This window comes from Falco rusticolus, chromosome 8, assembly GCF_015220075.1.
Source record: "Falco rusticolus isolate bFalRus1 chromosome 8, bFalRus1.pri, whole genome shotgun sequence".
Taxonomy (NCBI): domain Eukaryota; kingdom Metazoa; phylum Chordata; class Aves; order Falconiformes; family Falconidae; genus Falco; species Falco rusticolus.
Window position 1 is genome coordinate 42,768,062 of NC_051194.1, and position 17,007 is coordinate 42,785,068.

The 17,007-nt window shown below is 41.7% G+C and overlaps 1 protein-coding gene across 4 annotated transcripts in view; it reads left to right on the forward strand.

The window, feature by feature from the left end:
* Positions 1-17,007, forward strand: part of CSRNP3 (cysteine and serine rich nuclear protein 3) — a 111,801-nt gene that overhangs the window by 72,635 nt on the left and 22,159 nt on the right. For all 4 annotated transcript variants that reach the window (XM_037398334.1, XM_037398332.1, XM_037398333.1 and 1 more), the window contains one exon: positions 4,165-4,335. In XM_037398334.1, coding sequence (XP_037254231.1) covers positions 4,165-4,335 — 171 coding nt within the window. The remainder of the gene's footprint in view (positions 1-4,164; positions 4,336-17,007) is intronic.

Sequence of the window (17,007 nt, forward strand, 5' to 3'; positions counted from 1 at the left end):
TTAATCCCCAGCGTCCGCGTGGTTACCCTTCAGCACAGAACCACCGCTCGGCTCTTTGCTGCAGGAGCTCCCTGTGCTCCACAGCCACGGTCCAGTGCCCATCCCTGAAGGCAGGCACGTAAACCTTCCCTTTCAAGAACAGAGCATAGGTCACTCTTAAAACATCTGTCTTGTAAAGGTCTGCTGCTGAATGGGTTTCCTGTTAACGGACGCAGTAGTTTAACAGCTAAGGAACCCACCACGATTCTGGGGAGCTGAAGCTGTTGTTCGGTAGGTAGTTGCTGCTGCCAAGCTATAGCTTAGTGCGAGCACCCGAGTCATTTGCCTAGGTGGGGACCATCCCACTGCATAGAGAATAATGCCAAGATTCACAACCCGGAGCGGGTGTGCGCAGGTAGCGTGCCAGGTGCTGTGCTGTATTTATCAGCCTTCAGGTACATAAACAGTCCCTCGTGGGTTTGGGCCTGGCCCAGCCTTTCTGCCCCTGTTCCTTCTCAACATGCTCTGCACTCATACTCCCTTTCCCTTTGTTCTTGGGCACCTTGCTTGGAAGGACACCAAGCTGCAGGCACCCAGGGAGACCTGGACTTGAAGTTATTCAGGCATCTCATACCTCTAACTTCTGGGTGTATGCAGAAGTGGCCTTTGTACTAGGGGAACTTCAAAGTGAGAAAGCGAGACCCTGAAAAAGCTCGCGTGCCTTTGAAGAAGACAGTTCGGTGACAGATGGGGAGAGCCTTCAAGGAAAGGGGTTTTGATCTGAGGACCAGTCAAAGGCATTGGAGGCATTTAGTGAGATACTGGTTTCTTGGTTGAAAGCAGCTGTTTCTCATTCAACAAGCAGTAATCAGCCATGTCCCCTTGCAGGGGCTGGGCTGAGCAGGTGTCACTGCGACGTGGTGATGTGCACCTGCCGAGACTGCACATCACTCCTCCTGCTTTTGCTTCTGGCCCTAGGCGATCCGGCAGCGGTTCCCAGAGCAGTCTCAGGGCAGCTGTATTGGGGACCAGTGCTCCCTGTATGTTACTCTCGAGAGCTGGATACCTTCTGACGGGAATCCATGTCTTGTTCTGGGAATCGTTAACTCAGAATTGGGAAGAATCTGTTTGAATAGTAACCGAGTGCACAAGTGTGTTGAGACCTGCACAGTTTTTTGCTCGCTTTCTCGTCCTTGTTCTCGCTGATCAACACTTCAGTTACCACATTAAAAGTGGAATAGCGTCAGCAAGAGGCTCTGCTGCTCTGAGGAGTTCCCCAGAGGTGGCTCGTAGGGGTTGCACAGCGGTGAGCAGAGCGTCGGCAGTAACATGGCGGGTGCTTTCGGAAGCTGCAGCAGTTAAGCAGACTCCTCAGTTCTGGGATGAGTAGCTTGGTGCCGCAGTTCCATTTGCATCTCTGTCACCATTCTCCCCCTGCACACCTCCACAAGTATAAAGGCATTTCCTAATTCCATACAGGATCAGCAGATGCCCTGCACCTCCCTTGGAATATAATCGCTGTTGGCGACTGAAATGGGAACATCACTGTAAAACAGCAAGACCTCAGTGACTTCTCTTCAGCTATTTCACTTTGTGGGGAGTACTTTTATGTGTGGAGTTCTATCCCGTTCACCAGGCTGCTAGACACCGGAGCATTTCTGCTGCTGTTCGCTGTCCAAAATACCGTAAAGACAAACGGCTGTGATTTTGAAGTGTCTGTGGCTGTAGTTTTGGGAGATGTGTTTTGTTGTGGGTTTGCCCCCCAGCAAACTAATAATGAAACTTGTTGCCTCAGGAGAGCAAGTCAGATGAATTTAGAAGAGACTGTGCACTGTCATATAGCAACATTTCAGCCTTGTGCTTAGGGGAAATTGACTGCAAGGATGAGGAAGCATAGCCATGTATCTGCAGTAGTTGTGGCTGGATTTCTCATCCCATTGCCTTCCACTGAGGCGTTAAATCGTGACTACTGCTGGAAACAGGATATTAAACTTGGTGCAATCATGTATGTGCTTCTCAGAGCTTTTGCTTTCTAAGAGGTGAATGAATTCCCTTATTGTAAAACTTCTGTTCTAGTCCTTGTAATTAAATAATACCATAAAAATGTTGTATAATGTATCCATAATTTCTAGTTTTGACTTCCAAAGGCAAGTTTAAACTTGGCCATGACTCCCTCCTGCTGTGCTTAGGAGCTGGCAGACAATGTAAGATGCTTTGTCAGCAAAGCAAACGAAGTAATTAGAACTAAATTTCTGTTGTGCTGGGATGAAACCATGAATTCTTTGCCACCTCAGTCCTGGGATTTCCTATAGAGAGACTTCAGTGTTTTCTGAATTATAATTTTAAATTAGTCCTATGGACTCTGTAACCTGGTGAGCCTATCAGGTTTTTAATTGCTGCGTTTTTTTCTCTCAGCTTCATATACCTACCCTTATACTGTTCAAGCTTCATATCAAGCCAAAGTTGGTTGCAAACCTCTTCACACTGTTGTTTTGTTTTTTTCCAGGAGGGAAACTGGTGTTGGAGCTTGAAGGGAACTGTAGGATGCATGGGAGACATTGAAACGACTTGGTACTAGACCAGGTGTGAGCAAAGATACCAGAGGATCTGCTGAAGTGCTGTGCTTACAGGGTCAGAACATAGCAGCTACATCACTGAGACTACCTCTGTATTAATTCAAGAGATAAAAAAAGATGCAGGCTAAGGACAGTGTTCTCTGGCTTGTGCTGCCAGGTGGCAGGGTATGGTTCTTGTCCACAGTGGCTAAGCTGTCAGCCCTCTGCAGAACCCCAGTGCCGTCATCCTGGCTGCCTGCTAGGAATGGTTCTGGCACCTGCTTCATCTTGTGTTATCAAGGAGAGTGCCAGGTGGCCTGGGCCAAAACTCTGAAATGTGCTAATTGTTAAACAGTATGGCCAGTGCTGGAGTCTCTGCCTTAACCTTGTCATCCTTACTAGTAGCCATTTAGCCTAGCATATGTTAGCTTCCTGACAGATTTATGGTTTTTTAAAACATATAACCATAGAAATGTTGGTTGGAAGGAGTCTCTGGAGGTTATCTAGTGCAGCTTCCTAGATGGAGCAGAATGCAGCAGGCTCAGAATTAATGAGTCCTAAAGGTAGCTGCAGGGATTTAAGAAGTTCTGTTTCAGTGAGGAATGTACATTTCTTTTCCTTTCTTTTTTTCTGGAGTTCAGTGGGATTTGGCAGAAGCCTGTGGTAAGTCTGTAGTGCTAGGCTGTGTGTCCTCCTGGGCAAGTCCAGCACGTCATCAATACTGGACAGACTTTTTGCCTGGGTAGGTATCAGTGCTGCTGGTCTGTGAAGTGCTGCGGGTGGCATGGTGGTAGCTGCGTGTCCTCTGAGCAAGATCCAGTTGTTCTTGAACTCTCCCCAGTTATTTAAGGGGATTTTTCTTTGATTATGTGCGGTTCATGTTACATTTCTACCTCTGCTGCTAAATTTCTGCTTGAATACTTTGCTTTATAATCTTCTGCTCAACTTCAGGAATATATTAGGCATCCCGTTTCTTAACATGGGAAGGAGGGAGTTTGAGAGGCAACTGGGTCTCTGAACGGGGTGGGGAATTTCTGAATTCCAGGCATTTATTGAGCACTAAAACATATATGGTCTTTGTGGCTTCATTGTCTCTTTATCTGTGTGTAGTACTGGAATTGTCAGATGGATGTCTTACAGGGGTGATGTGAACACTGAATAGATGTCATGTATTTGGCAATGGGAACTGTAGTGTTCTTGATTTCTTCTTACTTAATTTCATCCCTGATTGTGAGCATTCCTTCTTGCTGTGGCAGCCAAGGAAGGGACCAAATGCGGGCGTTTCAAAAGTCCCTTTTTTTCCTTGTTTGAAGTTTCACAACATAACCTAGCCATCAGGGATGCCTTTGACATCAAAATGGGAAAAATACTCCCTGAAAGCAATCTGTTACACATTGTTTTAGTGAAATAGCCATCTCCATACATGTCAAGTTAGACTTGCCACGGGTTTTTCCTTTCCTGTGGCTTCACTGTCTCCTAATTAATTATATCTCATTTCATACTAAATGTTTAGTGAAGACTGGAAGTGGCAACTTAATGGTACTTCTAAGTAAAAACGCCTTTGGAGGTTATGACTGCATATTCTACAGTTGGATGTTTCAGTGCCTCATTGCCTCTGTTCCTGTTGCAGGTGCATGTGACAGCATTGCAGCGATGAGTGGAATTTTAAAGAGGAAGTTTGAAGAAGTTGATGGCTCCTCACCTTGCTCCTCCGTGCGGGAATCGGATGATGACATTTCTAGCAGTGAAAGTGCTGACAGTGGTGATAGTGTCAATCCATCCACTTCTAATCATTTTACCCGTAAGTACTAAAGTTGTGTATCTGGAGAATTCTTTCCGTTCCTCAAAATAAAATAAAATAAAATTTATGGTTAGATAAACATGATGATTTTAAATTGAACAGATGATAAAATGGACTCTCTGTGGTGTTCAGTTTGGGACTTGCTGAAAATGACTTAGCAAACTTGCACTCTTTTGCCTTCTTGTGAACTATATAAGACTATTTGTCATTTTAAAAATTTGATTTCACTTGGAAGACCCTACCTATCCTGCTGTGTGAATTATGTAGCTGTTTGTAGTTAACTCTGGGAGTTGTGCTTAGGGTATTTCAAACAGGTGCTGCAGGGAAGGTGCTTTAGTTGAGTGTGTTTAATTTCCTTAGGTAAGTGTAGTGCAACTGTCATCTATCTGCAGTATTGAGTTGGTGAGAGTTCTTCTCCAATGAAAATAAGCTTTCTTTTATTTGGAATTGTGCAATAATGTGTGTGGGACACATTATTGCAATAGTTTCTATTCTTCATGTAGGGGAGGGTGTCTCTAATACCGGGCAATGGTTTGGTGTACAAATAAGAATTTGGTTTTAAGTAAGCAGAGCTCTGCGTGAAATGTATATATCTGGGAAGAATGCATTTACCATTTGTAGTTTACGGTATTTGTTTTATGTGGTTATACTGTTAAGAGTGAACAGCATGTTTTAAGAAGCAGGGGTTTGCCTCCCTCGGCTCTTGAGTATAGCCCTCACCACTGGAATTAGTGGCTGTAAGGCTGTTCTCTTAAGACTGTGGGTGAGGCTCCTCGTCACTGCCCGTACACAACGTGATCTTTATAACTATATGGTTCAGATTGTGACTAGAAATCATGTTTGTAGCATGTGATATGAATGTTCTTGTAACTGATTCATCTACCTAACGCTGCTGTGCAGTTTGAGCTAGGGTTTGGATGTGCGGATCTGAATCCTCTTTGCTTTAGTATGAAACATTCCTATGCAAAGGGTTACACAGGCATTAATTTTTCAAATGTGTTTACATCTAACAATCTTGATGTGGTATATTATATTTAAGATGTAGTAGTAGTAAGGGAACCAGTTTTATTGAAATGTCACAAAGGGGTAAGTGACCCAGGGAATCTCTTTGGTAGTATTAAGAAATAGCTTGATGACAATATTATCTGCATGCTGATCTTCTAACTTTGCATCTGTTTAACGACTTAGATGATTATTCAGCCTAGACTGAAAGCAGTCCTTTCACATGAATCAGTCATTGCCACCCACATCAAGACAGCAGTTTTATTGTGCATGTACGGATAGAATGTTTGAGCATTGGAACAGGCTGCCCGGGGAGGTGGTGGAATCACCATTCCTGGAAGTGTTTAAGAAATGTAAAGATGGGGTGCTTAGGGACATGGTTTAGTGGTGGATTTGGATCCAACTGGGTTAACAGTTGGATTTGATGATCTTAAAGGTCTTTTCCAACCTAAATGATTCTGTGATTTCATGGTTCTGTGAATACAAAGGCAGCTCATAATTCAGGGGAGAAACGTGGAAGCTGTAATGCATGCATGTAACAGTAAGCTTTGATTGTAGTTGACACAATAAGTAACTTAGATCTGTAAGGGAAACGTACATTTCAGTGTTATCATCAACATATTATGGATACTTGTGGCCAGAGCAATAAACATTTATCTGTGCACATGCTCACGCGCATATATTTTACATTTTTAAAAAATACATACATGTGTCAATTGGCAATACAGAAATAAATTATTGCATGTGCATTGATAATACTTTTTTAAAAGTATTGTCTTTAATATAGAAGCAGCAGCCTAAATTCCATGTAATCAACACAGAATAATCCCAGTGTTATATAAGGCTGGTTTGGGAAGGCAAGAATTGAACAGTTGCTTGGTGTTACATTTGAATAGGCAAATCTCAAGGTCCTCAAGGAATAGACTTCTGGAGACTAGTTTCTGTACCACTGGAACATGGCATCTTTCAGTGTCATTGTAGTTCAGCATACTTGCTTGATAAACGTGATAATTTTTTGTTGGTAAGAAAATAGAGGATCCTGATGGTCAGATGAAGTATAGAATGGAAAGGTGGTTTTATCCCTACCTAATGATTTGCATCTTGCATCCAGACTCTCTTCCAGTATGCATCATTATTTTGTAACTATACCAAGGACACTCCATGTTGCACCTGGTGGGGAAGTCAGATTTTGTTAATTTATTGTTAAAATGCTGCAAGTGAGATTTTGTGCCGCCTTTTTCTTTCTTAGTGTTGAAGCACATCAGTTACTTACATGTTTACATGATCAAATGCACCAATTGAGCAGTGTTAGAAAATCACTTAGCTAGCCTCAGGCACACCTGCTGTATCTAAGAGCAACTCTCCCTGAAAAGGTGATGATGTGTGATAGTAAAAGTTAGTACGTGTTTGCAATAAAAATTAATCATGCTTATATTTAATATAAAAGGAGTAAAGATACTTGACAAACGCTGAAAGATGTTTTTAGCTTGATAACTGACTACCTCAGCAAAAAAGCAGGGGTTTTTTTTGTTGAGGTTGGATTTATATTTCTTCGTAGATTTTACTAAGTTTTCATGTGCTTTGATTCTGGAAAGAATGTTTTAATTGGACAACTAGTAAATTTTTTATACACGCAGGATTTGTTTTCATTTTGGTATCGGTTGACATCAGTTGTGTATGATGGATGCTTTTCAAGGCAGGAGCACTTTTCTTTGCACATACTTAGATACTCTATTTTTTTTACTTGCAGATCTTTTAAAACAGTATTATTTGGAAAAGCATATTTTGAGTTCTAGGAGGTGATAAAATATGAACTGATCCTGGTGAAGTACTTAGCCCTGTCTTGTCAAAGCAGAATACGTGGAAATTGTCAGTGCTCATATTCCATGAATACAGGTGTCTTAACAGAGCTACTGAGTGATGCTTGCTTGAAAACTACCTGCAGATGTGTTGTACAGTAACAAAACTGTTAACAGTGTACACTGAAAGGTGTTTTGTTCATTCTTTAAACACATTCATCTCCCATCATAAAAGAGCTTTCCTACATTGAATATTTGAATCTGTACTTTTAAGGGCATATGGGAAGGAAGAGTCCTATGAGACTTTTTCAGTAAACACACTGAAAAGAGCCAGTGCAGAAGAAAGGCTAGCTAGATTCCTTGCCTCCGTTACATGCTTGAATACCTCCTTGATGGAAGTTATCTTCCTAAGCCATTTCCTGACACTTTTTACCATTTTCTTTTCTCCTTTGTGAGATGCTGTCACATCCTGCATACTGTCTTGCTTCCAGCCTGTTTTCATATAAGTAAACCTGAAGTTGAGCATTAACTGTCATTTTAGTGACTGGAAATGTAGGAGTTGTGGGTGACCTGTAGTCAACACCAAGATCTGGATGTTAATTCTTTAACTGAGCTTTTTAAAAAAACCTAACGTGGCCCTCTAAAGTCTTATTTTCCTTTCTAATTGATCTGACAAAGAGATAAGTTTTCAATCACTTGTAGCTACAACTTTCAGCGCTTCAGCAAGCAGGCAGTTTGTGTATAAATCTATCTAGAATAGCTGATGCATCTCAGTATTTACACAACCCTTGAAACAACGTGTACTGGGTGAGATAAACAAGAACCTTTCAGCTATCCTGCTCCATTAGCCTTAAGGTCAGTGTAACCTGCCAGCTAAATGAGGCACACAGCTGCTGTGGATCATTTGGGTGAGGCAGAACTACCAGAAGATAGCTTTGATCCCAACAATAAACCCTGTTGTGTGATGGCAGAAAATACATGACTGAGACATCCCTAAGTGCTGTCCATTGTGACTACCACACGGGGGTGAGTGCAGTTTCTTTAACAATGCATCCATGTAAGCGTCTTTTTCTGAGTCAGGAAATGAAATCACAGTCCATAAAGCACAGGTAACTTTTACCAGGTTCGTAACCAAAAAATAAATAAACGCAGTATTTTCTTGGTCAGGTATGTATGTATATACATCTGCACATTTTTAATTATCTTATCAAATAGTGATGGAGTGCCTTCATTACCACTGGCAGGTGTAATCCCTACTGTCTTTTTATGTACTTTTCTCAGTTTGTTGAGGCCATTTCAGTTGATTCAGCGGGTCGTTCATTAGTCATAACACAGATTGACCTTTGTGGACGCCAAAGCATGGTACTAACCAGTCCATGTACCTGTCCCATTTCACAGCTCCTTTTCCATACCAGAAAGAGGGATGTTCATCTTCAAGTAGCAGTCCAAGTGTGCATATACAGTATTAGTTAGGACTAAGAGTATTTGCTTTCTTTTTCCTTAGGGGTACACGGAATACAGGGCGGGAGCGTGCCCAATGCCATTTTAGCTCCTTTAAATTGCCCTGTTGAGCTAGGGCACCCCACTGCTGTGTTTCATCAGCTTCACAGCAAGTTGTCTTTGGAATTGCCATTCAGGATGTCAGTACCATGCCCTGACAGTTCCTGCAGTTGTGTGTGCTGAGGGATGCTGGCTTCCATGCTCCAGCTCAGGTGTGGCGGACTCTTCCTGCATTGGGGAGGTGCCTGCCCCTGAATGCTTGATCTATTTTGCTGACAAAGAAAAATACCCAAATGTAAGTCGCAGAATGGTGTGCAATTGAAAGACCTGGGAAGACCTCATCAAGTCCTGTTTTTTGCACTTTTGGTGCTGGTAAAAACTCCCCATACCACGTTAATCGCAAGTGCATCTCTTAAGAAACGTGCTTTTAGGAGCTGCTGCTTTCCTCTGCCATTTCAGCTTCAGTGTAATGGAGCTGAAACTTCCAGAGTAATGCCTTTATTGCAGAGGTTTCTCTTCTGCACCTGCAGAGGCAGATGAAATCTCCAGCACCAGCTTGTCTGATAAGATGATCTTCACCAACAGGAGGTGGAACCATTGCACAGACTAGCTGATAGCCATCATCAATTATCTGTATCTTGCTATTAACATTATCGTTGTCATTGGCAAGGTTATCCTGCAGCAAGCTCTAACCATAGGTCTTGTCATTCTGCTAATAATGCTACCATCTTTTAAGAGTATTGGATGCCCTAAGTTCATTATGAACGTGGCTGGTCAGTAAGGGTTCTGAGAAAAGCCTTTGATGTCTAAATGCTCTTGCCATCTTTTGATTCTACTGTTAAAAATAACAAGGAGTTTGATAACACAGATACATGCCTGTTGCACTTTCAATAAACCCTTAGAAGTACTGTTTGACTATTCTAAGAGTTGCAAAATACTGAGATTGCCTCAGCTATGTAGCCATGCAGAACTTGTGAGACGTTACCAAATCCTTTGGAATCCTTAGGAAGGTCTAGCTTCTCTTAAATTATCTTTACCTGAAGGTCAGTACCACAAGGCATTACCTGAGCTTTGAACTAGAGCTGTGTGTTTAATTTCTAGTTAATGGTAGAAATCTAAATTAGTTAGATGTAGTGATGCTGTCTTGTTATGGGAAAACACTTAGAAGTTGTAGCTAAATGCAGGCATTCTCTTTTCATGGAGTCTTGCAATTATTTATATTGCCTGCAACCAGGCTTGGGGTTTCCTTTTTAATGATGAATACATTCTTATTGTTTTTTTGTTGATTCACATTATGAAATGCAAACAGGTTGAGAGAGTCTTGGTTTTGATTTTAAAATCGTTGAGTTTTAACCCCACCTGGTGACTAAGCACCCCGCAGCTGCTCACTCACTCCCCTCACAGTGGGATGGAGAGAGGATCAGAAGAGTAAAACTGAGAAAACTTGTGCGTTGAGATAAAGACACTAATAGGTAAAGCAAAAGCCACACACATAAGCAAAGCAAACCAAGGAATAAATTCACTGCTTCCCATGGGCAGGCAGGTGTTCAGCCTTCCCCAGGGAAGCCGGGCTCCATCACGCCTAATGGTTACTGGGAGGACAAAGGCCATAATGCCAGATGTCCCCCCCCCCTTCCTTCTTCTTCCCCCAGTTTATATACTGAGCATGACGTCCCATGGTATGGAATATCCCTTTGGCTAGTTGGGGTCAGCCGTCCTGGCTGTGCCCCCTCCCAGTTGCCCATGTCCCTCCAGCCCTCTTGCTGGCGGGGCCTGAGAAACCAAAAAGTCCCTGACTTGGTACAAACATGACTTAGCAAAAGCCAAACCCATCAGTGCGTTATCAACATTGTTCTCACACCCAATCCAGAACATGGCACTGCACCAGCTGCTAAGAAGAAAAATAACTCTATCCCCCCAGCTGAAACTGGGACAAAAATAAGACTCATCTGGGCAGTAAAACCCAAGAAATGCAGAGAATTCGGTGAAATGTAGTGCAGGGTATGCCATGGCAGGATCTCCCCTGCTGTCTTTCATCTGGAATGATGACTACTGTAGAGGGAGTTTTTTAAAAATATGAAGAGGGGTTAGGAGGCAGGCTCCTGCTGGTTTTTTAGAAAGATTTTGCAACTAATTCCATTTCTATATTTTTGAAAATTTCTCTCCTATAAATTACTGCATTTCATATACTATATAAACAGATGGACAGTTTTTGCTTTATATGATTTTTTGTTGGCTTAGATAACATACAAACAACATTTCTTTTGTTGAAGATATGTTGAAGATATCATGACAGATATGCAAAATATGTTTGCAAATCCAAAGTCACGGCTGGCTGAATGGGTAGTTGTGTTTGTATCAAATGGCTATTCACAGAAGTCACCCATAAGGTGGGACAAAGGATTGCCTGTAGTGTCTTAGGATCCCAAGTTCAGCAAATACGATTGCTATGCATGGATGTTCCTGCACGGATCCGTGGTAGCGGCTTTCCTTCTCACACTGTTCGAAGCTGGGGCCAAGGTCAGAAATAATCATCCACGAAACAGCAGCTGGCATTTAGAGTAAATGGTGAGGCAGAGAGCAGTTAACTGTCTCCGCTTCTCCCCACAGGCTGATTATATTTGCAGAATGGAGAAACTAGGCTAGTGTGATGAATGCCACAGAGAAGCGTTCTGGAGATAGAGGGTGCTGAGGAAGTAAACTTAAAGCTTTCACTGAAATTTTAGCAGTACAATTCCAGCTGTTAGCTTGTGACCCAAGAATTTGACATTTCTGTGAGATTTTAGACAAAACTCTGAGAGTGTGGTAAAATGTTTAACTAAAGTACAAATGAAAAACCTCTCCTGTTCATGTCAGATTTGTCTGTGAGCTAGTATTTTTTAAAAACCTTTTCAAATGTGACATAAATCTAGCATTAGGCAGTCATTCCCATCGAGCCCCTCCTGTGAGGTGAATTTAGCTCTGACTTTACCCAAGAGGCAGGTACCAGAAGGATGGAGCGGTGAAATGCTGCTAGGGTAGGTGTTGCTGTTCCACAGCATTGTCCTTGTCCTGTCCAGTTTCCACTGCTCAATTTATGCCTGAGTATGTAGTTCCCTTCAAGACTTTTAGGTTCAAATTTATTTTGGAAAATACCTCCCTGCTCTCAAGCCCACGTTTCCTTGGGAAGGTATATTGTATGTCACAGCATTTCCTCTTAATGTGGATTTTCAGCATGTGGGAAAAGTGTTTCGTCATTAAGAGATTAAAAATTGTAAATCTAGCGTGCAGAGACTCAGAAAAATCTCTTTTGGGAGGCAGTGGCGTAGGAGAGGTAGGAAACAGAGGTAGTAGCAAGTTCTGGAATATGACCTTTTCCCAAGTTTTTGTTTTCTCTGAAGATTGCCAAGTGAGCTGGCTTTTGTAAGTGATGTTTTGACCTGGATTACCATGATGAGTTAGGCTTTGCTGTTCTGTGGTGTTAGACGTGATGCAACACTGCGTGGCAAAGCCATGAACAGGCGGAGAATGTCGTTAATGCTTCTTCCATGGTGGTTTATATGGCACTAAGACTATATGAAAAACAGAGAAATGGGTAGTAGAGTAGAAGAAAAGCAGCATTTCCTCCAGTCTAGGAGAGCTTTAATCCAAAAGGCTGCTTCATACACGTTTTTTCCAGCCTTTTGAAATTTTCATGTGCCTCAAATATTTCTGCGCTGGTGACAATGAATTACTTCGCCCTCATTGATGCAAGAGTGCTAGTAATCTGCCGGGTAGCCATACGGTTCACATTTACTTTAATGTGTCTCTGCTGACATCAGGAGAATAGCTGAGACAGCAGAAGAAAGTGCTTATGTCTTGGAGTTCAGCCAGAATTGAGATCATTTATATTTTGTAGTCAAAGAATTACCAGTTTCTCAGTAAAAAATGTTTGAAAAACATGACGGGCTTAAAATGTCATTGCTATCAGGGTTTTCTAAAGTTAGGAACCAGGTTTTGCATTTCATAGACAAATACAGCCAGAGCAGGATCTCTTCCCAGATGGGGGGATTTGGGTTCTGTTTTGGCCACTAAACACGCAGAAGGAAATGCTCTGTCTTTCACTGGCTTCACACTGCTGTAGCTCCCCTGTCCAGAGGAAAACAAGGATGTGCAAAGGAAAAGTGCAGCTGTATAATGCATTGTATGTATGCAAGAGCAATTCAGGAAAACTTTGTTTCAGCCTGCCAGCACATCATTACTGTTCCTTACCCATTTAATCAGTTACAATTTATTCATATACAAATACAACTTGGATGGTTCTCATTAGGATGCACTGGACTGCTAGTGTCAATATTGATTTTCCCCTTTGCAAAGTTACTTTTATTGGGATTTGGGAGTGGGATGGGCACACGTTGACATCTGTTATCAACACACAAGAAACATAATATGAATAAATACGATAAAATGGGAATTTTTCAAATGTGGAAAGAGTTGGGGGGGTTGTGCCTTTAATTTTTCACAAATTTACAAATAGATAAATAACGGTCACTCTCAGGGGAGAGAGCAGAAAATACGGCTTGAGGTGGAGAAGGAAAAGGCACCAGAAGCAGCTTCAGGACTTCATACCATCTGTGGGAGGAGGCAGTGGCTGGCAATATTGGGTGCAGGTGGCAGCCACCAGTGTCTTCCCTCTGCGCCTCTCTGGGCTGGGGACTTCCTAGCTTGCTTGGCTCCTGTGGCTGGGAAGGGCTAGCAGATACACAGCTCACCCCCACGTGCAGAGGTCAGTAGGAATCTCTTCTACTTCTAGCTTTCCACTCGGTGCTTTGAAAATACCTTGGTGCGGCACAGGGAAAGGGAAGAAGAGCACACAGTTTCAGAAGTTAGAGAGCTGCTGATACATAGCTTTGAATAAGCTGTCGAAAATGAACTAGTAATAAAATTCTTCAGTCTCCCAATAATACTGAAAGTGAAAGTAAATTCTATTTGCAAATCAGAAGGCAAGTGAAAACAATCTTATAATTATGAGCCTGTTGGTAGGAATAAAGAGGTGGTAACCATTATTTGAAACTAACTTACCACCAGGACTTGGTGGTTTCTTCCATATAACTACAACACTAAGGAGACAGTCTCCAACCGTAGTGTTCTAGTTATATTAAAATATATTACAAAAATATTGACACTTGATTTGTCATAAATCTGTGTATTGCCACGTCTTTCTTCACCCTTGTTTGTTCATACATTCCTCTTGACGTGTTTAAACTTTTCTGCCATGTAAATTGTTTCATTCTCTTTTATTCACTGTTGACGAACAAAGGCCCTTCTTTATTCTCTAACCTCACGTGACTTGAATGGCTCCCATTTTTCTTACCTTCTCTGCTGAGGAGACTTTTTCCAAACCCAGAAAGTATTTCCTCACTTGCTGTGTTTGTTTGGTGACAGAATTCTAGCACAGATCAATACTTTGTACAACATACTTTAGCCAGGATGAATCTGACGGGGAAGTTTTATTGCCGGACTGCTATTCGTAATATTTGCCCTTCTACCATTAACCAACATGGTGATGGAGATTTATGTGACACAGCAGCCTTGGCAAGAAAGAACAGGAGCCATGGAAGCTATTTTACAGAACAGTTATATTTTTTAAGGCTCTTGTTGTTTTCAGGTTTGCTGTATTTTTTTTTATATTGATACTTTTTTCAGTTCTGAATTTAAAGGTTTATTTTCACAGTATCTTTGAAAAACGAATTAATGGGGCCTCCTGTTTCATGCAGATATATGGGACATGCTGTGTCTGGAAAAATCCATTTAATGCACTTGAACCGGTACCTATAAGCTTAAAAAAAATCTGAGGAACACTTAGTCTTTCTGGTAAAACCATCTTGTATGCCATTACTGTTAGCCAATGGATGATAAAAATTTTACTTTTTGTTTTGATAGGTAAAACGTTGCCATTTTAAATTGCAACCATTGTAATAATGATGGTCATACCAGTCACGACTTGGTGTCCCAGTATAGGAGATGGTCCTCAACCATGTGTATAATTTACCACCTATGGGAATAATCATAATGATGTTTGTGTTTATTCTATTTTTAATCTTTTGACCATTGATCTTCCCATGTCTAGTAAACTACAGGTTGGGTAAGACAGCCTTAGAGCCAAACCTTAATCTGTGTAATTTGGAGAGGTAGCGGTGTGTGGGAGTGGTAACGTGTAGGAAAAGGTTGTCTTGATGTGACAAAACTTGTTTCATGTCAGTGTGCAGCCTTATGAATAAATCACTGAAACCTCAGTTTCTTGAATGACGGCTGAACAGTTATCTCTGTTCTGTACTACAGCCAATGCCTGAAAAAGGGCCTTACTGAAATACTGACAACTGCAGGGCTATAACAAAAAGAACTCGCTCTGTAGCATTTAGGCATTGCACCATTCTGCAGGTCTCTGGCTCACCGTTCAGGTGAAGTTGGGAAACTTTAGGAGATGCCCTGTATGCTCAATAGCCAGAGAAGTGCATAAGCCAGGAATTGTGCAGAAAGGGAAGTGGCAGAAATGCCATATGTAGTCATGAAATAAAGTATAACTGCTGTGGATAAAGAGAATTGTTACAAGAGAGGTTAATAACTGAGAAAAAGATGAATAAATGCATCCTACTGTGTATCTGTGCAGGCACATCATGAACAAAGATAGCAAAAGGGGAAGCACAAAGAGCAGGTTGTTTCCAGGGTGGAATAACCATGCTTGGGTTAAACAATTGTTTGCTATTAAAAGTTTTCCTTTAATTCTTTTGGCCACACCTTTAGGAATTTTGTTTACAGACAATTCCCAGATTTGCCATAAATGGTCTGTGGTGCAGATGACCTGTGCTGTGGCTGTTAGCTCGGGCCGCGTGCTGCACGGATGCTGCACGGATGTCTGTCCAGACACAGCCCTGATTCTGCAGCAGCTGCTTTTGCACAGCGAGGAGCTGATAAGCTTGTGGAACCTGACTTGACGTCATGAGGAAGCAGGCTAGTTGCAAGCAGGTTATTAACTCGGGCTCTGCTCTGCTAAACCCAGAAACTGAGCCATTCAAATGTCAAATGCCAAAAATCAAAATTTCCCCAGTTGATGGTATTTCAGATGAGGAATTCTGACAGTCCTGTTTGAAGATACCCATGTCTGAAGACCATGTTCAGATATAGTGACCTTTTCTGAGAAAAAGTTCTGTAGCAGTAATTACGTTCTTAGCAGTATAACCCTTCCCTCTGATAACTGATATATTTTATGCATTACAGTACTTCTGTATCTGCCAAAAATACTTAATTCCATATAATCTTGAAACACAGAACTGAAAATTATATTAGTTGTTTAAATATATGAGAATGCAGTATGTTTTTTCCTTCCATGGAACATAGCAGACTTGTAGTATATAAATGTGTTAAAGACCCTGTGTGATCCACAGGAAAGTTTTAGGTGGTGATAAATATTCCCATTCCCTCTGGCGTCCTCATTTGCCATGAACTGCTAGACTCAAGGTGGTGGCATTCATTTTCAACCCCCCACCTTCTAGTTCCTGTTGGCAGTGTGTGTCCAGCACCTGCTAAAAACCCACGTCTCTGCCTAGCAGGCTCTGCCTGCAGTCAGTGTCACCCTTTTTATGCAGAACAGATGACAGTGGCATTCACTGATATCACTTGTTACACGGGCAGATGGCATGTAAATACTTCTTTGAGACTGGCCAAGCAAGGAAGCCATTACGAGATCTCTTCTGAAAAAGTGGTGTTTACACTCTCTATGGATACATTTTTAGGTTACGAGCTTTTGTTTCCTGCGAAAAAGGCATGCAAGCCATGCACAATCTGCATCCCTCATTCTAAAATAAGTTTACTAATTGATTAATGTCAATACATTTTGTCTGGGCATATGTTCATGCTTTCCAGTTTATCAGAAAATACGTATTTTGCGTGTCCTTCTGCTCTGTCTTGAGTTAAGCAGTGTCCTTCACAGTAAATACAACTGATTTGCACATACTATTAAGGTACAGTGCATGCAAAATAACACATGTCTCTGTCTCTTGATAAGATGATCTGAAAATCTGAGTTCTGGTTAGTGTGAAGCAAAAGGACTGAATGAGTTATAGAGCACTTTGTCCCTGATGTTGGCAAATATTCAACATTTCCATTCAGTATCTAATAATAATCTTTTTTGAGGTCACATTAAGGCAGCCCTCTGCTCAGAGATTTTAAGTATAGTAGAGCAAGAACATAATGCCTTTGCAGTGCTGACTGTGCTTCCTTTTGTGTCCTTGGTTACTGAGGTGATTGCAATTCTCCAGTCCCCTCACTGACAGCTCTAATCTGTGCTTTTGAGTAATCAAATAAAATCCTGTAATCTTCTGCAGTTCCTGCCTGATCTGCTCTTGTAAACAAC